The following is a 25,962-nucleotide window of genomic DNA, read 5'->3' on the forward strand; positions in this document are numbered from 1 at the left end:
GGGAAAAACTAAACTGCCCCAGAGCAGACCCCAAAGCAATAGGCAGCTCCCAACATATAATGACGGTGAAGCAAGATGAAAACACTAACACAGATAGAAAGATAGGTTGAGCAAATGATGGGGCCCAAGCTAACTACATAGGACAGGATAGGAAAGCCGCTGTCTGCCATCCGCAAAAACCCTATAAAAATGAGCCAACCGACTGATAGGAAAAACAGGCCCTGAAGTTGCTAGGCTTCAAAAGACTATATCAGCACTCAAGTATATTCTGAAGACAGAGCAAAAGATAAACAGATCAGAGACAAAAATGGAGTTCAGCTCACCCCCGGCCGGGGATGGCAGAACTCCCAAAAAACAAGGCAAACCAAAAACAAACTGAAGAGTACAAAGCAGAGCAGAAAAACTTAGCTTAGAGATGCAGGAATCAGACTGGTCTCCAAGAATCCAGCAGGAAAATCACCAGCCAGGAAGAAGGGCGTCGGCAGCCTTATATCCAGTCCTCAATTCCAGCCACCCAGTCATCATCTAGCTGCCCAGGTGTCTGATAATCAGCCTCACTACCTTCCTTCACCAGAGGAGGAAGTTCATCAGACCTCAATAGTGAAGGGAAAAATGAACTCACAACAGTACCTCCCCCTTGAGGAGGGGTCACCGAACCCTCATCCATGCCACCAGGGCGATCCGGGTGAGCCCGATGAAAGGCATGCACCAATCTTTTGGCATGAATATCAGAGGCAGAGACCCAGGAATTATCCTCCTGACCATAACCCTTCCACTTAACCAAATACTGGAGTCTCCGTCTAGCCAGACGGGAATCCAGTATCTTCTCTACCTCATATTCCATGTTACCTTCAACCAATATAGGGTCAGGAGGTGCCACCACAGGAACTACTGGTTCAACAAACCTCTTCAACAAGGACTTATGAAACATATTATGAATTTTAAATGTGACAGGAAGAGCCAACCGAAAAGAGACCGGATTAATAATCTCCAAAATCTTGTAAGGTCCAATAAATCTAGGCTTAAACTTAGGAGAAGCCACCTTCATAGCGATATTTTTTGATGACAACCAAACCATATCACCCACCTTAAACTGGGGACCAACGGTCCTACGCCGGTTGGAAAACCGCTGGGCCTTTTCCTGGGAGAGAGACAACTTATCCACTACTTGGTCCCAGATCTGGTGCATTCTCTCCACCACAGTGTCAACACCTGGGCAGACAGAAGGCTCCACCTGCCCTGAAGAAAATCAAGGGTGAAAACCAAGGTTACAAAAAAAAGGTGACATCAATGTGGCAGAACTAGCTCTATTATTTAAAGCAAATTCGGCCAAGGGTAAAAATGAAACCCAATTATCCTGATCGGCAGAAATAAAACATCTCAAATACGACTCCAAAGTCTGGTTTGTTCTCTCCATCTGCCCATTGGTCTGAGGGTGAAACGGAGAGGAGAAGGACAACTGAATTCCCAGCTTGGAACAGAAAGTCCTCCAAAATCTAGACACAAACTGAACTCCTCTGTCAGATACAATGTTCTCAGGAATCCCGTGCAAGCGAACCACCTGTTGCAAAAACAAGGGCACCAACTCAGAGGAAGATGGCAACTTAGGGAGTGGTACAAGATGGACCATCTTAGAGAATCTATCACAAATCACCCAAATAACAGTCATTCTCTGAGAGACGGGCATATCAGAGATAAATCCATTGAAATATGGGTCCATGGCCTCCTGGGCACCGGCAAAGGCATCAACAAGCCACTAGAGCGAGAACAAGGTTTAGACCGGGAGCAAGTCCCACAGGACTGCACAAAATTCCTGACATCATGAGACAAGGCAGGCCACCAAAAGACCGACTCACCAGGTCTCTAGTACCAAAAATACCTGGATGACCAGCCAATGCAGAGCAATGAACTTCAGACATCACTCTCTTCCTCCACTGGTCAGGAACATACAACTTTCCACTGGGGCAACGCTCAGGTTTGTCCTCCTGAAACTCTTCCAAAGCACGTCTCAAATCGGGCGAGATGGCAGAAAGAACTACCCCCTCGCCTAAGATGGTAGCAGGCTTAGTCACAACAGGAGAATCAGCAAGGAAACTCCTAGAGAGGGCGTCTGCCTTGACATTCTTAGTGCCCGGAAGAAAAGAGACCACAAAATCAAAACGTGTGAAAAACAAGGCCCACCTAGCCTGTCTAGGATTCAAGCGCTTGGCCGACTCCAGGTAAATCAAATTCTTGTGGTCAGTAAGGACCACGACTTGGTGTCTGGCTCCCTCCAACCAATGTCTCCACTTCTCAAATGCCCATTTCATGGCCAACAGTTCCCGATTCCCCACATCATAGTTACGTTCAGATGGAGAGAACTTTCGGGAAAAGAAAGCACAAGGATTCATTTTAGATGTCACAGGATCTTTTTTGGGACAACACCGCTCCTGCACCAATCTCAGAAGCGTCCACCTCCACCTGAAACGGGAGTGAGACATCAGGTTGCCGCAAAACCGGAGCAGAAGTGAATCTTCGCTTCAGCTCCTGAAAGGAAGAAACAGCCTCCGGAGACCAATTCAGCACATCAGCACCCTTCCTAGTCAAATCCGTCAATGGCTTGGCAATACCAGAAAAATTAGCTATAAATTTCCAATAAAAATTAGCAAAACCCAAAAACTTCTGGAGGGCCTTCAAAGAAGTGGGCTGAACCCAATCATAAATGGCCTGTACCTTGGTCGGGTCCATTTCAATAGTTGACGGAGACAAAATAAATCCCAAAAATGAAATCCTCTGTACCCCAAAAAGGCATTTCGATCCCTTGACATACAGGGAATTCTCCTTCAAAATCCGGAACACAGTCCGAACATGTTCCACATGAGTGTCCTAATTCTTGGAGAAGATCAAAATATCATCCAGATAGATAATCAAAAATTTATCCACAAAGTCTCGGAATATATCGTTCATGAAGCACTGGAAGACAGAAGGGGCATTAGTGAGCCCAAAAGGCATCACCAGGTACTCAAAATGTCCCTCCGGAGTATTAAACGCCGTCTTCCATTCATCCCCATGCTTAATGCGAATAAGATTATACGCCCCCCTGAGGTCAAGCTTGGTAAACCAGCAAGCACCTTTAACTCTGGAGAATAGATCAGAAATCAGGATAACGGATACTGATATTTAACAGTAATTTTGTTGAGGGCACGATAGTCAATACAAGGCCTTAATGAACCATCCTTTTTAGCCACGAAAAAAACCCCAGCACCTAAGGGTGAAGAGGATGGTCTAATATGACCCTTCTCCAATGCCTCCTTAATATAGGATCGCATAGCCTCGTGCTCGGGTACAGATAAATTGAAAAGCCAACCCTTGGGGAATTTACACCCCGGGTTCAGCTCAATTGCACAGTCATAACTCCTATGAGGAGGCAAAGACGCAGACTCATTCTCACTAAATACATCATAACAGTCAGCCAAATAGTCAGGAATATCATGCGACTGGGGAGAGGTGGAGAAAACAGGAGCATCACTAAGGGCACACCGACAACCCCAACTCACCACAGACAAAGATTTCCAATCCAGAACTGGATTATGGATTTGCAACCAGGGAAACCCCAGAACAATGGTATCATGCAAATTATGCAACACCAAAAATCTGCAATTTTCTTGATGGTCTGGGGCGACCCGCATTACCACCTGGGTCCAAAACTGAGGTTTATTCTTTGCCAAAGGAGTAGCATCAATACCCCTCAAAGGGATAGGCGTCCGCAGAGGTGTCATAGGAAATCCACAACATTTAGCAAAATCCAAGTCCATCAGGTTAAGAGCTGCTCCTGAATCCACAAAAGCCTTGGCGGAAAATGTGGACAGGGAGCAGATCAGAGTAATTGCCAGAAGAAACTTAGGTTGAACACCACCCACAGAAAACGTGTGTGCACAATGTTTCTCTCGTTTAGGGCAGACAGAAATAATATGCAAGGCATCTCTACAAAAAAAACACAGCTTATTACGCCTTCTGAACGCCTGACGTTGCGCCCTAGACAAAACTCTATCACATTGCATAGGTTCAGACATTTGTTCAACAGGTGGCAACATCTCTCGTGTAGTTTTGCGTTCACGTAAACGCCGATCCACCTGAATGGCTAATGACATAGAATCGTCAAGACCAGAGGGAACAGGAAATCCCACCATAGTATCTTTTACAGTTTCTGACAAACCCTTCCGAAAGAGAGCTGCCAAGGCATTATCATTCCATGTAGTAAGGACCGCCCACTTTCGGAATTTTTGACAGTACAACTCTGCCGAATCCCGACCCTGGCTTAATGCCAACAGGGTCTTTTCAGCCTGATCAATAGCATTAGGTTCATCATACAACAACCCCAAGGCCTGAAAAAATGCGTTCACATTATTCAGAATAGGATCATCAGGTTTCAAAGAAAATGCCCAATCCTGGGGATCGCCGCGCAGCAAAGAGATGACAATTTTAACCTGCTGCGCGGAGTTCCCCGACGAGTTAGGCTTCAAGGCAAAAAATAATTTACAATTATTTTTGAAATTCAAGAATTTAGACCGATCCCCAAAAAACACATCCGGAGTGGGAATCTTTGGTTCAGCAGCATGTGAATGAGCAAGATAGGCGGAAATTCCCCACACTTCAGCAGCGAGCTGCTCCACACGATCAGACAATTGCTTCATCTCCATTGAGAGAAAAATTCCCCCTACGGCCTCAGAGATATAGAGGAAAAAATATGCACACAAAAAAAAAAAAATTCTGACACTTTTTTTTTCTTTCCCTTTTTTTTTTACAATTCTCTCCTGCTATTGAGTACCCTAGGATCTGCGGTAAGGCTGGTGATTCTGTTATGATGAGTCATCGAAGGAGGAAAAAACAAAATACCAGCTAAGTCCAGAAAAACCAGAGAGGTTGGCAGCTATTGGATTGCAGACCCCTGAACCTATCCACAACAACTAGCAGTAGCCGTGGGGGGTTCCTACGGTGCCCTAGACCCTTCGATCACAGCCGGAGAACTATATAGCCTAAAGACAGAAAGGGGAAAAACTAAACTGCCCCAGAGCAGACCCCAAAGCAATAGGCAGCCCCCAACATATAATGACGGTGAAGCAAGATGAAAACACTAACACAGATAGAAAGATAGGTTGAGCAAATGATGGGGCCCAAGCTAACTACATAGGACAGGATAGGAAAGCTGCTGTCTGCCATCCGCAAAAACCCTATAAAAATGAGCCAACCGACTGATAGGAAAAACAGGCCCTGAAGTCACTAGGCTTCAAAAGACTATATCAGCACTCAAGTATATTCTGAAGACAGAGCAAAAGATAAACAGATCAGAGACAAAAATGGAGTTCAGCTCACCCCCGGCCGGGGATGGCAGAACTCCCAAAAAACAAGGGAAAACAAAAACAAACTGAAGAGTACAAAGCAGAGCAGAAAAACTTAGCTTAGAGATGCAGGAATCAGACTGGTCTCCAAGAATCCAGCAGGAAAATCACCAGCCAGGAAGAAGGGCATCAGCAGCCTTATATCCAGTCCTCAATTCCAGCCACCCAGTCATCATCTAGTTGCCCAGGTGTCTGATAATCAGGCTCACTACCTTCCTTCACCAGAGGAGGAAGTTCATCAGACCTCAATAGTGAAGGGAAAAATGAACTCACAACAGGCTAGGGCTAGGGTTAGGGCTAGGGTTAGGGTTAGGGTTAGGGCTAGGGTTAGGGTTAGGGCTAGGGTTAGGGGTGTGTTGGGGTTACGGTTGGAGTTAGAATTGGGGGTTTCCACTATTTGGGCACATCAGGTGCTCTCCAAACGCAACATGGCGTCTAATCTCAATTCCAGCCAATTCTGCGTTGAAAAAGTCAAATGGTGGTCCTTCCCTTCCAAGCTCTGCCATGCGCCCAAACAGTGGTTTACCCCCACATATAGGGTATCAGCCTACTCAGGACAAATTGCAAAACAACTTTTGGGGTCCAATTTCTCCTGTTGCCCTTAGGAAAATAAAAACTTGGGGGCAAAATTATCATTTTTGTGGAAAAAAAAATGATTTTTTTATTTTCACGCCTCGGTGTTATAAACTTCTGTGAGGCCATTGGGGGTTCAAAGTGCTCACCACACATCTAGATAAGTTCCTTGGGGGGGGTCTAGTTTCCAAAATGGTGTCATTTGTGGGGGGATTCCACTGTTTTGGTACATCAGGGGCTTTCCAAACGCGACATGGTGTCCGATCTCAATTCCAGCCAAAATCGTCAAATGGCGTTGCTTCCCTTCCGAGCTCTGCCATGCGCCCAAATAGTGGTCTACCCCCACATATGGGGTATCAGCGTACTCAGGACAAATTGCACAATAACTTTTAGGGTCCTGTTACCCTTGGGAAAATAAAAATTGGGGGTGAAAAGATCATTTTGTGGAAAAAATAAGATTTTTTAATTGTACAGCTGTACGTTATAAACTTCTGTGAAGCCCTTGTGGGTTCAAAGTTCTCACCACATATCTAGATAAGTTCCTTGGGGGGTCTAGTTTCCAAAATGGGGTCACTTGTGGGTAGTTTCCACTGTTTAGGTACATCAGGGGCTCTCCAAACGTGACATGGCGTCCGATCTCAATTCCAGCCAATTTTGCATTGTAAAAGTCAAACGGCGCTCCTTCCCTGCTGAGCTCTGCCATGCGCCGAAACAGTGGTTCCCCCCCACATATCAGGTATCAGCGTACTCAGGACAAATTTCACAATAATTTTTGCAGTCCAATTTCGCCTGTTACCCTTGGTAAAATAAAAAAAATTGAACCTGAAGTATTTTTTTTGTGAAAAAAAGTTAAATGTTCATTTTTTTTAAATATTCAAAAAATTCCTGTGAAGCACTTGAAGGGTTAATAAACTCCTTGAATGTGGTTTTGAGCACCTTAAGGGGTGCAGTTTTTAGAATGGTGTCACTTTGGGTATTTTCTATTATATAGACCCCTCAAAGTGGCTTCAAAAGTGATGTGGTCCGTAAAAATAAAATGGTGTTGCAAAAATGAGAAATCGCTGGTCAACTTTTAACCCTTATAACTTCCTAACAAAAAAAAATTTTGGTTACAAAATTGTGCTGATGTAAAGTAAATATGTGGGAAATGTTACTTATTAAGTTTTTTGTGTGCCATATCTCTGTGATTTAAGGGCATAAAAATTCAAAGGTGGAAAATTGCAAAATTTTCAAAATTTTCGCCAAATTTTCATTTTTTTCACAAATAAACGCAAGTTATATGAATGAAATTTTACCACTACCATGAAGTACAATATGTCACGAGAAAACAGTGTCAGAATCGCCGGGATCCATGGAAGCGTTCCAGATTTATGGCCTCATAAAAGGACAGTGGTCAGAATTGTAAAAATTGGCCCGGGAGTTAACGTGCAAACCACCCTTGGTAGTGAAGGGGTTAAAGATTTATTTCAAAACTACAACTCCTCCTGCAAAAAACAAGTCCTTGTACAGTTATGTGAATTGATATAAAAAAAATCTATGGCTTTTGGAAGAGGTGGTGGAAAAAAACGAAAGCACAAAAATTAAAATTCACCTCGGCAATAAAGGGTTAATAAGCAGTTTGTACCACAGTTATCATTATGATTTTAAGAGGCTTTGAAGGGCGCGCTGAAAATGGCTGGAATCAAAAGGAACTTGAAAAATCAGAGCAATTAAATAGTATTGTTCCGACAGTGATTACATGAATATTGTGTTTTTCAGGACACTCCTTCCGGCAGCAGCATTTTCCAAGTAGAGGCAGTAGACAAAGACACAGGGTCTGGTGGAAGTATTACATATTTAGTACAGGTATTTTACTTTTTTCATAAAGTATATTTCCTGTTTGATATTATGTGTGTCTGTCTGTATGCACATTTTGTAAGTAAATGTTGTAAAACACATGATTTACCTTAAAAAAACAGAAAAATATAATGTTAAAAAAGCATAATTTGTAAGTTGATATTTTTCGTCAGTTAGTAATTTGCTTCTAGTAATATGCAGTAGAGTAAATATTAGAATATGATTAGTTACTATATGAAATATCCAAACACCAAATTCCTTGTAGCTTCAAATTAAATCCAAAAGGAAGATGGTTAAGGCTGGCTTCACACTAACGTTTTTTTGTGCTGCGTTTTTGCGCATACATGCACATGTGTCCTTTTCCCCTATCTTTAACATGGGTGCGCATTGTCTAGCGTTTGCACGCATTTGTACTCATTTTACGTGCGCATGTGTTTTTTTGTAGTGTGCGCCCAAAAGCGCCGGACGTTACCTGTTGCATTTTTGGTCTGTCCGACCTGTCTCAAAAAAACGCATGTGCACGGAATGCGCAAGGAATGCGCAAAAAACACATTAGTCTATGGGAACGCAGATGTGCGAATGGACATGCGCATGTCTGCGTTTAAAAACGCATGCGTTTTAAGAGTAAAAATGGCTAAAAAATGGTTAAAACACATGCGCAAAAAAGCAGCAAACGCATACAAAACGCATGATGCGTTTTTTGTATGCGTTTGCACTGCGCAAAAACGCAGCGCAAAAAAACGCTAGTGTGAAACTAGCCCAAGATGTCACAGTGTGTGTAAGGGGTAATGATTCTAACTGCGGAGGCTGACATGTCAAGCCTGACATGCCAAGGCGAGGAGACCTTTAAGTCTTGAAATACTCTTCTGGGAAATATGCAAAAAGTCTCTTCAGAGAGAAAGAGGGCTGTGTGTATACATCTATATATACAATGTTCATGGTTGGAAAAATAAATGCTGCAAAGTAGGGATGTTTTCAGAAATAGAAGTGTTCATTTTTTATCAACTTAAAAAACACAAAGTGAATAAACAAAATGGAAATCTAAATCACATCAATATTTGTAAATTCAATTTGTATTTTTTTTATGTTACTCTAAATTACTTTATATTAAAAAAATCAACAGGTATAAAATTACAGATGTTTTCATCTCTAACTTTTTGCCTGTTATTTGTTTTATACTTGCCATTTTCCTCCAGACTTTGATTGTAAATGACTGGCTGCCTCAAGCTGTGCAGTAAATGTAGAAAGTTGCTTTTTTTTAGGTTAAATTGGAAAGTCCTTTTATTAAAGTGGTTGTACCAAGTTTGGAACTCATCCCCTATCCATTATGTAGGTTATAATGTCTCTACTCTAATCATTCTCAATGGGACTGCACGAGATAGCCGAGCACTGCGCTCTACAGCTGTTTGGCACACCCAAAAGGAATTAAAGGTCTGCATGCTCTGTGTAACAACCCTGCTGGCATCGCTGCATCGCCTCCTATTCCCCACTCACCAGCTTTCTCACTGCTCCAGGCCATGCTGTGATTTCTGTCTACTGCCAGCTCCATGCTCTGTCTCCTGTCTGCTCTGTGCATGTTTCCTGGCTGTGTGTATAGGGGGGCAGCGCCAGAACTCTCTTGTTCTTATGGAGTCAGGGTGCACCTGTCTAATCTGTCCCTGACCAATTACCAAGAGCCCTCTAGTATTTAGGGCAGCTTCACCCACTGGAACCTTGCCTGTGCAATGTGTTAACTCAGTTGATGTCTTTCTACTGAGCTGCCAGGTCTTTCTTTGTGTTTCTCATTCTCTGGAGGTCTTACTCCTAGCTTTGCTTGGTACTCTCTGTCTGCCCTCCAGGAGGCAGAATATCCTGCTTTCGGTGTCTTTGTCCTAGCCTTGCCTTGTACCTGTCTTGCTGCCCTCCAGGAGGCAGTATTTCCTGGTCCCTGTGCTGTAGCTCCTAGCCTTGCTTTATATCTGTGTGTACTTTGGTCCCTGTGTCCTTGATCCTGTTCATTGTCTCGCACTATTACCTAGTCTGAATTCTGTCCTACCTCTGTCTCCCTGTCTCCCTGTCTTTGACTTCTTTCCCTGCTGTGTCTTTCCTTGTGTCCTCCCTGTCTGCTTGTGTTCCGCGGTTCTGCTTTGTCCTGCTTCTGCTGCTGCAGAACCTCTGGCTGCTCTCCAGCTTTTCTCAGCAGTCTTGCGGTTTTCCTCCTGTGTGAACAGGTCCAAACCTGTTCCTTTATACTCCACTCTTTCCTGTCTGTACCCGTACCTTCTCCTCCTGTGTGAACAAGTCTAAACCTGTTCCTTCATACTCCACTCTTTCCTGTCTGTACCAGTACCTGCTCCTCCTGCGTGAACAGGTCTCTACTTGTTTCTTCATACTCCACTCTTTCCTGTCCGTACCCATATCTGCACCTCCTGTGTGAACAGCTCCAAACCTGTTCCGTCATACCCCACTCCTTCTTGCCTATATCTGTACCTGCACCTCCTGTGTGAACAAGTCCAAACCTGTTCCGCGATACTCCACTCCGTTCTGCCTGTTCCAGTACCTGCACCTGCTGTGTGAACAGGTCTCTACTTGTACCTTCATATACCACTCCTGCCTGCCCTGTGTCTCTGCCGTGCCAGCCTGCCCTGTGTCTCAGCCGTGCCCGCCTGCCCTGTGTCTCAGCCGTGCCCGCCTGCCCTGTGTCTCAGCCGTGCCCGCCTGCCCTGTGTCTCAGCCGTGTCAGCCTGCCCTGTGTCTCAGTTGTGCCAGCCTGCCCTGTGTCTCTGCCGTGCCAGCCTGCCCTGTGTCTCTGCCGTGTCAGCCTGCCCTGTGTCTCTGCCATGTCAGCCTGCCCTGTGTCTCTGCCATGTCCATCTATCAGTGTCTTAGCCATGCCACCGTCTTCCCAAGTGGGATCAGCAGCCACAACCTGACACCAGCTGCCTGACGCACAAGCCTGACCTCACCATCAGAGGCTCCAGTGAAACCCAAGGCAGCTGTCCTAGTCATGCCCCTTCTAGGGTAGTCTGGTTTGTGGCACAGAGGGGCCACAACCCCCTTGCTCATGCCCACCAGTCGGCGTGAGCGTGACACTCTGCAACTGCTCCAATCCTACATGGATCTTGAGTTCTCTACTGTACTTTATGTTTTTCCTGTCTTGACCGGGTGTGCCAATATTTAGGCTTGTTAGGTGGACATAACGCTCAGGTGCTTTTTCTCCTTAGTTTGCTCTCTCTCCTGTCACTTATAGTTTTTAGTTATACAGTAGATGCATCTTGTTCTACCATGTCCACGAAGATAATACCATAACATAGGGATGACCTAATTATACTACTTTTTGTCTGCTTATGTTAGATTTGTAGTCACTAAAGAGACTGGCATTATTTCAATATTGTTTCAGCCTGCCCTCAAATAATTTTCCTGCCAAACAGAAACATTACTTATTTAATATTAGCATACCTCTCAAATGTCCTTGATCCAGTGGGACAGTCCTGAATTTGTCAGGGGATATAGGGATTACTTTCCAGCTTCAACTTTATCTGTTTACTCAGATTACAATTAAATACAATGGTGGAGAAGGGAAAAAGTCATATCCTGGCTTAACTATTCTGTCTAAATAAAGTTTAAAAGTCCTGCATTGACCTTAAAGTCATGTAACCTGAAAATGTTACACGACCTGGAGGTTTAGGTAGATTTTCAGGCTTTACCTAGGCTGGCAGCATATGAGACCAGTAACATAGGAGCAAGGTTGTGAAAGGTAGCAAGTGTTATGCATGTGTGGTGGTAACTTATTGTGTTGGTAGTAGAGATGGGAGGACACCTGGATTTTCGGGTTCGGCGGATTTGGCCGAACAGTTACAAAAAGTTCAGGTTCGGGTGCCAAGACAGTACCCGGACCCGAATCCAGATCCCATTCACTTGAATGGGGGGACCGAACATCTAGTGTTTGCTGCGCTGTCATGTGCTGAGAGGCCATGTAACGTTCCATCAGGCTAACCACCTGATCTAGGTTGCTCTGGTCTCCTTGCCCCACCCAACGCTGTATCCTGTATCCTCTCAACCATCTGAGTTGAGCTCAAGATCTGAGGCTAGAGCCATTTTTTTACAAGATGCAGTAAGTCATATGCCTGACGCCTACTGGGTCGAGCCTCCACAGAGGACCATTGGTGCATCTGTTGTGCACGTACATACGTATTGACCCCCATACAGGCAATGATCTCAACTTTGAGTTTCCCAAAGTCCTGTATGTTCTCCCGGCTGAGGTCAAAATATGCCTTCTGGGCATCTCCCATCAAGAACAGGCCTACCACTTCAGTCCACTGGGAGTTCAACTTAAAGTCTTTTTTAGCTGACTTTACAAAATAAGCTGAAACCTTTTTTCATCCAGTTTGCAGCTGGAAGGTCCATGTACAGTTCGGTGCATTGAGCACCCTAGGAATCTCGGGTGCGTAACAGCTTTTCCAAAGTCTCTGGCTCAGGTCTGTGTTCAACCTCACACAGCCTGGCACACACAAAGCCTCCAGCTCTCTGCTGCACATGAAACCAAAATGGACACGCTCAACTGTTATCTGCAGGTTTAAATATGAATTGTGGCCACATACAAAACCCGGACTAGATGGAAAGAACCGTCCCACCACCTTCATACAGATCTTTCTAAAAATAAAAGCCTGTATCAGGTTTCTGTAAAAATGACTTGGTCAAATACCTTGCCCCAGTCCACACTTACTTTTATTTTGTGCTGTAATCACAAGTGTGGCTGTGATTCCAACACTCTACAAGTGCGTTCACTATGTTTCCAGATGCAACCTGGGGGAAATGTAATGTTGCTAGTATATGGATCCCATCACTGCCTCACAATATGTAGGGACATTATGTTAAAATACTCACCTGCTACCATCTTCTCTATTATCCAGTGCCATTCCGCTCATTTTCTCAGTGACATCACCACTCTTCAGACTCTCTAGGTCACTCAATTCTCTACGTGTGAGCCAGAAGTCTCTTTACAATCTAAGCCTATTGAGCTGTGTTCTGATGCTCCATAGGCTTATATTGTAAAGCCACTTCTGTGTCGCACAGAGCACAGTATGACCTGGACAGTCTGAAGAGCGGAACGGCGCTGCATCCCGAAGAAGGCTACAGTAGATGAAGTATATTAGCACATACAAAAGTACATACACATACTGTATATAAAGATTTAGGGAAAATGGAGCTTCTTTATTGTGTTTTCCACTTCTTGTCTCACACCATAATAGTGCACTATACAGTAGAAGAAGCTCCCTAGTGCTCCAATAGTAGTAGTCTTCCCTATGTGCTCCTACACAGTGTTGAAGCACACACTATGCGCATCTCGCAAAGCAATGTTGCAACTATGGACGCAGATGCAGTTGAAAGTGGTGGTCACTCATAAATCAACTGGTTGCTTCCCGTATACCTAGTTCTACTGGTTCTGGGTTTATTTTACAGTGGTTCAGTTAAAGAAATGTGATATATGTTCATATTAGGCACAGCATGCATGGTATCAATTTAATTATATTAAGTCTCTTGCGAGGTCCCAATAGGTTTCTTTTTTTACTATGCAAAAATGTTGACAATCAGTAAGGAAGTTTAAAAATGTTAGTTACTATAAGCGAAGCAGTGAGCAATATAGGGTTATTTTCATCAGTGGTGTCCTAAGCATATATAACACTCTAAAAAAGGATCATTTATGACACTCATGACACCTTTATTTTCAGAACTCACATAGCGCCAAATTCACAGTGGATCGTCATAGCGGTGTTCTTCGTATCAAAGCCGGGGTGTCATTGGACTTTGAAAAAACAAGAACTCATTTTGTCACAGTCTTAGCCAAGGTAGGTCCCTTGTTTTATTAACCTGATTATTCACGTGGCGTTTGGTGTATGCATTGATGGTATTCCCCAACAAATGCAACTGTATAGCTATGGACAAGGGATATGGCATGCAAGTGGCCCACTGTATAGAAAAGGGCAATATGCAATTTTCTGAACAAGCTTTTGGCCTTCATGGGGGAAAATAGGGTTTTTTGGCTACATATGATGCATGCGCCAGAAACTTTGCATGTGCAAATGTTTACTGGAAATTCAATGTAAATTCAGTTCAAGAGACGAAAAGGCACAAAGACGGTATAGTCTGGCACATGGCAGGGGGTGTCAGACATGACCTTTTCAAAACAAAATCATGAGTGAAATAATAGATGTTGTTTGCTATTTTGAATGTGTAAACAAGTGTTTATTATAGTGTTTATTTTAAGCAGTGTACAGTACAAGGGATGAAAGTGAAGGCTCTGGTGCCTGACTCCAGATATGACTCATCCGCACCCCACTTTACTTGCCTTTCACTCTTTCTCAATCTTCTGAACCTACAACTAATTTTTTTATGATATGTTGGTTTGAGAAAACTCAGATAGACTGCAGACATGTGTGTTCCGACGTTTTGGTCCCCTACCCCTGGGGTGGGAAATTAAGCCCTTCACAAGCAGCCATGGTAAATAAATGTCTGAGCTTGCTGGGCTATGTGCGGCACTGATGTTTCTCTACAGTTGAAAGTCTTGCAGCGCTAGAAAGGCCGGCTCCAGGTATTTAAGGGCCCTGGGTGAAAAAGTCTCAGTGGGCCCACCCTTTAACACATACCACGATTGATGCCGTGTGGCATCCGTGGTGCAGGCCAAAAAATGGACTGGTCTCCGTGTGGATCACACGGACATGCATGTGATCCACACGGTCACACGCTTTGTGGCAAAACACGTTCATGTGAAGGAGACTATTGATTAGTAGTGTACGTATGAAGGAAAGATGAGAAAGAAAGGAAGAACAGAGAGAGAGAAAGAAAGAACAGAGAGAGAGAAAGAAAGAGCAGAGAACAAGAGAAAGAAAGAACAGAGAGAAAGAAAGAGGGGAAAGAACAGAGAAAGAGAGTAAGAACACAGAGCAAGAAAGGAAGAACAGAGAGAGAGAAATACAAAGAACAGAGAGAGAAATAAAGAAAGATTAGAGAGAGAAGGAAAGAGTAGACAGAAAAAAAGAACAGAGAGAGAAAAAAAGAAAGAGGGGAAAGAAAGAACAGAGAGGTAGAGAGGAAGAAAGAGAAAGAAAGAACAGAGAAAGAAAGAGAAATAAAGAAAGAGGGGAAAGAAAGAAAGAACAGAGAGAAGGAAAGAGAAAGAAAGAACAGAGAGAGAGAGAAAGAAAGAAAAGAGAGAGAAAGAGAGGAAAGAAAGAACAGAGAGAGAGAAAGAAAGAAAAGAGAGAGAAAGAGAGGAAAGAAAGAACAGAGAGAGAGAAAAAGAACAGAGAGAAAGAAAGAAAGAGGAGAAAGAAAGAGAAAGAAAGAAAGATCAGAGGGAAAGAAAGAGCAGAAAGAAAGAAAGAACAGAGAGAGAAAGAAAGAGGGGAAAGAAAGAAAGACCAGAGAGAAAGAAAGAAAAAGAACAGAGAGAAAGAAAGCGTGGACAGAAAAAAGAACAGAGGGAAAAAGAAAGAAAGAGGGGAAAAATGAACAGAGAAGGAGAGAGAAAGAAAGAGGGGAAAGCAAGAACTGTTAGGTGTCGGATTCCTGACACTGCACAGCGGGAATCCAGAGCCAGACATCCAGCGGTCTCCCATTCTCCTCCGACCACTCCGGGTGCTGCTCAGCAATCACGGCGAGCCAGGTGTGCTACTCAGACTTGCTCTGACAGCCTGGATGTTGCTGCCACCTCTGGTGCAGCAATGGTAGCGCATCCTGTTCTGCAGGGAACCGCTCCAGAGGCTAAGTCCTCATGCCGTGCTACTGGGCATGCCCGCAAGGTGACCTCTCACTGGAGAGCAGGGGTCACATGCTCAGGTCCTGCGTCGGATCTGATTGGTCCTTTCCAGGGTACTGGAAGGTCCCGGAAGCGCATGGCTATAAAAAGCCTGCATGGCGGCTCGGCCATGCGCTAGTGTAGCATATTATGCTGTGTGTCTATGGTGATGGATGCATGGACTGGTGACTGACTTATTATGAAACCCCTTCCCTTGGATAATACGATTGGTGACTGTGTGTTGGGTTAGTCAGCTCCAGGTTGTGGCAAGCTACATGCCACAGTGCGATCCACGCCTACACTAGCGTCCGTCGGTGCCCGGTTCTCGGCGCCGACGCTTGCGGCTTTAGTTGCCGCTGCGCTGCATTACCAGCAGCTATTGGTGTTCGCGGCTGCGACGCCACACGCCGACTCCTGTGACGTTAACAGGGCAAGCGCCTTTGCATATATTTCTGCCAAGCGACTCTGTGTCTGAACAGAGCCGCTCCTATCGTTCGGGTGACGTTATTCTGTGTGCACTACGGCACCTTCTGGTGCATCTGCCATTGTCCATCAGCGGTCTAGTCACCTACCGCACGGTGGACCCCGGGCGGCGAACGCACCTCCTATTATTTATATTTGGTGCGTTCCGCCGTCCCTAACATTACACTAGCGCCATGGTCTGGCTGGCAATGGCAGACGTGCAGCAGTTGCAGCGCTATATTCGGGAGCTGGAGAGCAGGTTGGCGGCTATTGAGAGCGCCAACTCAGCAGCGAATACCGCGCTAGCTGCTGCCCAGACAGTCGCCGAGGCTGTCTCACGTGCGCCTGCTCTTTTGCCCATGCCGACACTTTCTCGCCTCCCGACAAATTTTCGGGTGACAGCGCCACCTGTAGGGGATTCGTCAGTCAGTGCTCAATTCAGCTCGAGTTACTGGCTGCACGGTTTCCTACAGAGCGGGCTAAGGTCGGGCTTATTGTGTCACTTTTGTCTGGCAGAGCATTACAGTGGGCCACGCCATTGTGGGAACGTGATGATCCCGTGGTTCAGGATGCTGCGCAGTTCCTCGCGGCCCTGAAGTAGGTCTTTTTGGGACCACGGATCACGCATGACACCTCTTTACAATTACTCTCCCTAACACAGGGGTCACTCTCGGTCAGCCATTATGCCGTCCGGTTTCGGACATTGGCTTCCGAGTTAGAGTGGCCGGACAAAGCCTTAGTCCCGATGTTTTGGAGAGGGTTGGCTGAGCACGTTAAAGACGCTCTAGCTACCAGAGAGGTTCCCACAAGTGTTAAAGATTTGATTGCCATTTCCACCCGCATTGACCTCCGGTTTACGGAGCTCGGGCTGGAACGGGCACAATCCAGACGTAGGGTGAACTTGGCTCCCACATTCACCAAACCACTAATATACCCCGCACAGGAGCTTTCACCCTCTGAACCTATGGAGGTGTCTCGCACCGGATCAAAGCCACGACCGATGTGAAGCTCTGCACGTTGCTATCACTGCCGACAGTTTGGTCACCCGGATAGCACGTGTCCTCTGTGGGCGAAAAAGCATCCACGCCCAGTGGTCGTAGGTAGTGGGCAGTCCAATATGAAACCCTTCTCACCCAAACCGGTGTTCCGGGGCATCTTAAACCGTGAGTCCTCCACCTGGGAGGTAGAGGTTACCGTGGACTCTGGGGCCGAGGGAAACTTTATGTCTTCTACCTTCGCCCAGAAACACGCCATTCCCCTGGTACTATTACCTCAGCCTCTGACCATCAGGGTGGTTAACGGAGCACAGTTACCCTCTCAGGTGACCCATCAGACAGCTCCACTAGGGCTCACTATCTCACCCTCTCATCATGAGACTCTGTCCCTGCTAATCCTGCCAGAGGGCATCGATCAGGTGCTGCTCGGGGGTTCCCTAGCTTCGGTGCCACTCTCCTCATATCGAGTGGGCGACAGGGAAGATACTGGCCTGGAGCAAGGACTGCGAGGGGAGATGTCTGAGGGGCAGTCTTCAGGTGGCTTCCACTGAAGTGCCTGTGGATCTCTCCGCACTACCTAAACCCTACCACCAATACGCGGACGTCTTCTCCAAAAAATCTGCAGAGACGCTCCCGCCGCACCGTCCTTACGACTGCCCGATAGACCTCATGCCAGGCACAGAACCTCCTAGAGGCTGTGTGTATCCACTATCTCTCCCTGAGACAGAAGCTATACCACAATACATCCGGGAGAACCTGGCTAGAGGCTTTATCAGAAAGTCGGTGTCACCGGCTGGTGCAGGGTTCTTCTTCGTTCAGAAGAAGAGCGGAGAGTTACGCCCCTGCATTGACTACAGAGGTCTCAATGCAATCACGGTTAAAAACAAATACCCTCTACCGTTGATCTCTGAGTTGTTTTACAGGTTGCGAGGGGCCCGGACCTTTACTAAGTTGGATCTGCGAGGGGCATACAACCTGATCCGCATTCGCGAAGGAGACGAATGGAAGACAGCTTTTAATACCAGGGATGGCCATTATGATATCTGGTTATGCCTTTTGGCCTTTGTAATGCGCCAGCTGTCTTCCAGGATATTGTCAACGACGTCTTCTACCTCGGTGGTGGTATATCTGGATGATATACTCATCTTTTCGCCAGATTTGACTACCCACCAGAGGGACGTCTGCAGGGTCTTCGACCGTGGCTTTAGTTGCCACTGCGCTGCATTACCAGCAGCTATTGGTGTTCGCGGCTGCGATGCCACACACTGACTCCTGTGACGTTAACAGGGCCAGCGCCTTTGCATATATTTCTGCCAAGCGACTCTGTGTCTGAACAGAGCCGCTCCTAGCGTTCGGGTGACGTTAACCCGTGCGCACTACGGCACCTTCTGGTGCATCTGCCATTGTCCAGCAGCAGTCTAGTCATCTACCGCACGGTGGACCCCGGGCGGCGAACGCACCTCCTATTATTTATATTTGGTGCGTTCCGCCGTCCCTAACAAGAACAAAGAGGGAGAAAGAAAGAACAGAGAGAGAGAAAGAAAGATGGGAAAGATGGCAAAGAAAGAAAGAACAGAGAGAGAAAAAGAAAGAACAGAGAGAGAGAAAGAGAGGAAAGAAAGAACGGAGGAAGAAAGAAAGAAAGAAAGAAAGAAAGAGGGGAAAGAAAGAGAGCAGAGAGAGAAAGAAAGAGCAGAGAGAAATAAAGAGGGGAAAGAAAGACAACAGAAAGGGAGAAAAAAAGATTAGAGAGAAAGAACAGAGAGAGAAAGAAAGAAAGATCAGAGAGAGAGAAAGAAACAGAAAGAAAGATTCTATAGAGATACCATAGCAGCCCGGCTCCCTTTGTAGTGCCCACCTGAGCATCCCGATGCAGGACATATCATGATCCGCTCACATGGTCGACATCCCCGAGTCCAAGGCGATCCTGTTGTTCACGCTGTCGGAGGACACGATGATGGATCTGAAGCATTCCCTGAAGTGCCTCCATGGTTCCATCACAATCTCCTCCCAAAATTACCTCATTTCCGGTCAGTTTCCAGCACGTCACTTCCGGTAGAAAGTCACGTGCGAGTTTTAAAGTGCTTCTCGGGGCTCCTCCGTGTACTCCTGTGTCCGTGGGAAAAGTAAACTCCTGGCTGGGGCTGTCCGGCTGGACCTGGGACAGTTGAGAGGTATGAATGCTCCCCACCATACACCTCGTAATGCACGGCTCCGCTCAGTACCCTTCTGGCTCTTCTCCCCACACCTTTTACACACGCGGCTCCGCTCCCCACACACACGGCTCCGCTTCGTACACCTCGTAGACACGCTGCTCTGCTCCCCACACCTCCGCTCCCCACACCTCGTACACACACGGCTCCGCTCCGTACACCTCGTACACACGTGGCTTCGCTCCCCACACCTCGTACACATGTGGCCCCGCTCCGTACACCTCGTACACATGCTGCTCTGCTCCCCACACCTCCGCTCCCCAGACCTCGTATACACACACAGCTCTGCTCCGTACACACACAGCTCTGCTACATCCCCCCTGTAAACCCCTCCTGACCCCACACATAATAAACTTCACCTCATCCAGCAGCATGACAACCAGCACAGTCCTGCATTATCTGCATACCCTGAGGGCCCTGATCATGTGACCCAACTCCTCCCCTCCTGTGACCTAATCGCAGGTCCTGTGCGTGCAGAGAAGCCCAGCAGGAGCATTGTCATTGCTGGGATTTATCAGGGCTGCGGTGGCCGGTGGGGTCTCTGGCAGGGTGAGGATGGGGTCGGTACATGGGGGGCGTGGCGGTGGATGCGGGTATCAATTCCCAGACAGCGTGAGTGGGCCCCATCATCTCGCCAGGGCCCCGGCATTTGCCCGGGTGCTGACGCCTGCCCTGAGCGCTAGGGTGCCCCAGTGTCCTGCAAGCACTGGAAATCCAGTGGAGAGAGATAGCTGTCATCAGCGACATGATTGGCTCAGGTCCCGATGATATTAACCCTGTGTTATCTTCTTCATACAGTAAATACAAATAGAATAGGCAGATATATAGGTAGATATATAGATGTCTATGACAAATACAATTAGTACAGTGTGTGTGCAGCTTACTGTACATGTATTTAATTAATAAAAGATTATTTTTTGGAAAAAATGGCATGGGCTTCTGCGCAACTTTTGTAATCAGCAGAGGGAATTGGTTGGGGGCCAATGTTTATTGCCGGGGAAGGGGGTAATATCCTTGGAGCTTCCCAGGCTATTAATATCAGCTCACAGCTGTATACTTAGCCTTTACTGGCAATTAAAATGGGGGACCCTAAAAAAATGACGTAGGGTTCCCCTATAACAACCAGCAAAGGCTATGCAGACAGTTATGGGCTGATATTAATAACCAAAGAAGGGGCCATGGATACTGGCCCCCCCAGGCTAAAAACATCAGCTCTCAGCCACCCCCCAAAAAAGCGCATCTCTAAGATACACCAATTCTGTCACTTAGCCTCGCTCTTCCCATTTGCTCTGTAGCGGTGGCAAGTGGGGTGAAAGTTGGGGGGTGATGTCACCTTTGTTATTGTCAGGTGACATCAAGCCCAGAGGTTAGTAATGGAGAGGCATCAATAAGATGTCCCCGTTATTAACCCCATAGTCACATTGTATAAAAACACACACACCAAGAATAAAGTCCTTTAATTGAAAAAATGACACAGACTTCTTTAATAGTCTTATTTTAAACCATAGTTACAACCTCACCTAATTCCATCGAAGCCCTCGATCTCCTGTAATAAAACTAAAATAAAAAAACAACAATATACAATGTCGTTCTGTCCCACTCCGTAATCCACGTCTGGGGGAGAAATAGTTTTCAACCTGGACGGTGCCAAGATGCGACCGTCCGGGCTGAAACCACTGGGTAATGAACACTGAGACTTTGTTCTCAGCCAGTCTGAACTACGGTCACCTTGGTGTGATCCCCACTAGCACCGTGAGAAAGTCACATGGTGCAGAAGCGAGTTCACTGCAGTTGAAATTCACCACAGTAAAATTCTCCGGTTGAACTCGCCTCTGCACGTGCGACTTTCCAATTTAATATTGCAGGAAGATTTATGCAAACTAGAAGCTTGGGCTGATAAATGGCAAATGAACTTTAATGAGGATAAATGAAAAGTCATGCACTTGGGCAAAAGAAATAAGCCGTATAATTATGTGCTTAATTGTAAAACACTGGGCAAAACTGTCACTGAAAAAGACCTGGGTGTATGGGTGGACGACAAACTCATATTTGGTGGCCAGTGTCAGGCAGCTGCTGCAAAGGCAAATAAAATAATGGGATGCATTAAAAGAGGCATTGATGATTATAAGGAGAACATAATTTTACCTCTATACAAGTCACTAGTGCGACCACACTTAGAATTCTGTGTACAGTTCTGGTCTTCAGTGTATAAGAAAGACATAGCTGAACTAGAGCGACTGCAGAGAAGAGCAACCAAGGTTATTAGGGAACTGGGGGGTCTACAATACCAAGACAGGTTATTACACTTGAGGTTATTTAGTTTGGAAAAAGGAAGGTTTAGGGGTGATCTTAATACCATGTGTAAATATATGAGGGGACAGTACAAACACCTTTCTAATGATCTTTTTACTCTTAGAACTGAGATGGGGACAAAGGGTCTCTACGTCTGGAGGAAAGAAGGTTTAATCATAATCATGAATGCGGATTCTTTACTGTAAGAGCAGTGAAACTATGGAACTCTCTGCCATATGATGTTGTAATGAGTGATTCACTACTAAAATTTAAGAAGGGCCTGGATGACGTTCTTGAAAAGAATAATATTACATGTTTTAAATACTAAATTCCTTGATAGAGCGTTTATCCAGGGAACTACTCTGATTGCTGTATGTGGAGTCGGGAAGGAATTGTTTTCCCCAATGTGGAGCTTACTGTTTGCTGCATGGGTTTTCTTTTGCCTTCCTCTGGATTAACATGTTAGGCTATGGGTTGAACTAGATGGACTTAAAGTCTTCCTTCAACGTTAAAAGAACATTTTAATAGCCAGTAAAGGTTAAGTATACAGTTGTGAATTGATATTAATAGCCTGGGAAGCTCCATGGGTATTACGCTCTTCCCAGACTATAAACATTGGCCCCCAGACTTCGGCTTTCCCTCTGCTGATTACAAAAATTGTGCAGGATCCCATGCCATTTTTTTCCGATAAATAATCATTAATTAAATACATGTACAGTAAGCTCTCACTTTCCATACTGTCTCCTCCCACATCTTTCCGACTCTCCATACTGTGTCCACACCCTTCCCATCACCGCCCATACTGTGTCCTCATACATTTTCTCCTCGCTCCTCATAATGTGTTCGCATCCATACCACCACTCACCATACTGTGTCTGCACCCATCCCCCATACATGCCTCCATCTCTTGCCTTCCTCCTTATATTGTGTCTTCAAATTCCTCCCGCTCCTCATATTGTGTCTGCTGCTGTCCCTTCCTTGCTCCCAAAATTTGTGTTCTCAAATCATACTCTGTTACACGATATATCTCACCCTGCCCCGTTACACTTAATACTCCATCACAGTAAATCTCCCCACCCAGTAAATACCCCCTCACACAGTGAATACCCCCCTCACACACAGTAAATATGCCCACACACAGTAAATTCCTCCCTCAAAATTACAGTAAATACTCCTACACACACAGTAAATACCCCCTCACAAACACAGTAAATACCCCCTCACACACACACCATAAATACCCCCTCACACACATACAGTAAATAGCCCCCACACACAGTAAATATCCTCCCCCACACACAATAAATACCCCCTCACACACAGAGTAAATACCCACACACACAGTAACCCCCACACACAGTAAATACCCCCAAACATAGCAAATACCCCCCACACTAAATACAAGACACACAGTAAATGCACCACCCCCAAGTAAACACCACCCACACCCAGTAAATCCCCCAGCCCCATATATTTGGTGTCTTCAAATCCACTAACAAGGAGCACTTACCACCCATCTGCGCCTCTGCAGCACTCGCGAATGACGTCTGCAGCATGATCACTTTGCTGGTGTCGCTCTAACCAAGCGGTCAGAGTTTCAATAGTATTCACATCTGTTAGATGCGAGTACTATTGAACACTGGGAGCCAGCGCACTGCAGCATCTCTGCGATGGCTGTCACCTTGACAGCCAGCTCAGAGAATGGCTGACTTCCAGTTCAAGGGGCGGAAGAATGCAGCCACCGGGGAGACACTTCGGACCGCCGCATTAGGTGGCCCAACTGCGCCCCCTGTCGGCTGCATCCAAATCACATGCATCGGCTGCCCCCCTCCCCTAGATATGCCACTGCTAACAGGCATAGGTATGTACAGTATTATAATGCATGAGACCAGCAATAGGAAAAAATAACAGTTGAAATAGTAAAAAAATTAAAAACATTCTTTTAAAACTATTTAAAAAAATGACAAATTAAAAAAATTAAAAAAATGTTCAACCAATAAATATGTAATGTATATTTATGTAAAAACAAAATTAAACAAAAAAGCACACACACTTGGTATTGCAGCTTTTGGAATGACCCTAGCCGAGACCCCAGAGAACATAAATCGGTCGTTTTTACCGACCCCGCTTTTGCGATCGCCGTTATTAGCCCTATAACGGCGACCACAAAAAAAAAAGCTGCGATTTTGCATTGAATTTCTCTTTCCTCTGATTTGATCGCACATCAGAGGAGAGAGAAATAAGGTCCCTGATCCCCCCCGGTACCTCTGCGTGGTCCAGGGTCCCCTCCCGGTGGTCCAGCTTCCCACCGGCGTCCTCCGGTGGGCGCCGCCATCTTGGATCCGGAAGAAAATGGCGGGAGCATGCACAGTGCGCCCGTCGGGAATCTGCCGGCTCCGGCTGGCAGATTCCATTCATTCATTTTGATCACTATGATAAACTATCATAGTGATCAAAATAAAAAAAAATAGTACATAACCCCCCGTTTATCACCCCCTTAGTCAGGCCAACATAACGAAATAAAGAAAATTATTTTTTTTTTCAGTTTTCCATTAGGGCTAGGTTTAGGGCTAGGGTTAGGGCTAGGGTTAGGGTTAGGGCTAGGGTTAGGGTTAGGGTTGGGCTAGGGTTAGGGTTAGGGCTCGGGTTAGGGCTAGGGTTAGGGTTAGGGTTAGGGCTAGGGTTAGGGTTGGGCTAGGGTTAGGGCTAGGGCTAGGGTTATGGCTAGGGTTAAGGCTAGGGTTAGAATTAGGGTTAGGGCGAACTAGGGTTAGAATTATGATTAGGGATTAGGGTTGGGATTAGGGTTAGGGTTTGGATTAGGGTTAGGGGTGTGTTGGGGTTAGGGTTGGAGCAAGAATTGAGGGGTTTCCACTATTTACCAACTTTGGGGGTCTAAAAATTGACGTCTAAAAAATCACTTTTGTGGAAATAAAAAAGACTTTATTTTCACGGCTCTGCGTTTATAAACTTCTGTGAAGCGCTTGGGGGTTCAAAGTGCTCACCACACATCTAGATAAGCTCCTTGGAGGGTCTAATTTCCAAAATGGGGTCAATTGTGGGGGGTTTCCACTGTTTAGGCCCATCAGGGGCTCTGCAAGCGCAAAGTGACACCCGCAGACCATTCCATCAAAGTCTGCATTCCAAAATGGCACTCCTTCCCTTCCAAGCTCTCCCATGTGCCCAAACAGTGGTTCCCCCCAGATATGTGGTATCAGCGTAATCAGGACAAATCGCACAACAACTGTGGGGGTATTATTTCTCCTGTTACCCTTGTAAAAATAAAAATTTGGGGTTGAAAAGATCATTTTTGTGGAAAAAAAATGGATTTTTTATTTTCACAGCTCTATGTTATAAACTTCTGTGAAGCACTTGAAGGTTCAAAGTGCTCGCCACACATCTACATAAGTTCCTTAATGGGTCTAGTTTCCAAAATGGGGTCATTTGTTGGGGGTTTCCACTGTTTAGGCCCATCAGGGGCTCTGCAAACGCAACATGATACCCGCAGACTATTCCATCAAAGTCTGCATTCCAAAATGGCACTCCTTCCAAGCTCTCCCATGCGCCCAAACAGTGGTTCCCCCCCCACATATGGGGTATCAGCATACTCAGGAGAAATCGCACAACTGTGGTGGTATGATTTCTCCTGTTACCCTTGTAAAAATAAAAATTTGGGGGCGAAAAGATCATTTTTTATTTTCATGGCTCTACGTTATAAACTTCTGTGAAGCACTTGAAGGTTCAAAGTGCTCACCACTAGTGTTGAGCATTCTGATACTGCAAATATCGGGTATCCGCCGATATTCGCTGTATTGGAATTCCGATACCGAGTACCGATATTTTTACAATATCGAATACCGGAATCGGAAGTTCCCGTAATGCAATGAGCCAGTGTTGTGGCTGTGATTGGCTGCTGAAATGATGTCATCATGATGTGCGGTCTGTGCGCATCATGATGTGCGGTTTGTGCTGGCCTGCCGGGCTTCTGTACGGGCCTGCCGGGGGTTTGTGCGGGCCTGCCGGGGGTCTGTGCGGGCTGCCGAGGGTCTGTACGGGCCTGCCAGGGGTCTGTGCGGGACTGCCGGGGGTCTATGCGGGCTGCCGGGGGTCTGTGCGGGCTACTGGGGGTCTGTGAGGGCCTGCCGGGGGTCTGTGCAGGCCTGCCGGGGGTTGTGTGTGTGTGCAGGCATCATCCGAAGGGGCTACAAGTCCTATCGGGCTATGCCTGCTACAATGACAGTGATTGACACATTAGCCAATGATGGGACAGTAGTAGTCTCATCATCCGGCTAATGTGTTGAATGATATAAAAAAACAAAAAAAACCCATACATACTACATACATACATACTACATACATACTACATATATACTACATTCATACAACATACATACATACTACATACATACTACATATATACTACATTCATACAGCAT

General features: G+C 45.9%; 1 protein-coding gene across 1 annotated transcript in view; it reads left to right on the forward strand.

The window, feature by feature from the left end:
• The window catches only part of CDHR1 (cadherin related family member 1), a 271,365-nt gene that overhangs the window by 38,060 nt on the left and 207,343 nt on the right, over nt 1-25,962 (forward strand). Inside the window, exons 6-7 of the mRNA XM_073574822.1 lie at nt 7,710-7,796; nt 13,499-13,615. Coding sequence (XP_073430923.1) covers nt 7,710-7,796; nt 13,499-13,615 — 204 coding nt within the window. The remainder of the gene's footprint in view (nt 1-7,709; nt 7,797-13,498; nt 13,616-25,962) is intronic.

The sequence above is a fragment of the Dendrobates tinctorius genome, unplaced genomic scaffold, assembly GCF_039654945.1.
Source record: "Dendrobates tinctorius isolate UK_male_01 unplaced genomic scaffold, ASM3965494v1 ptg000040l, whole genome shotgun sequence".
NCBI lineage: Eukaryota > Metazoa > Chordata > Amphibia > Anura > Dendrobatidae > Dendrobates > Dendrobates tinctorius.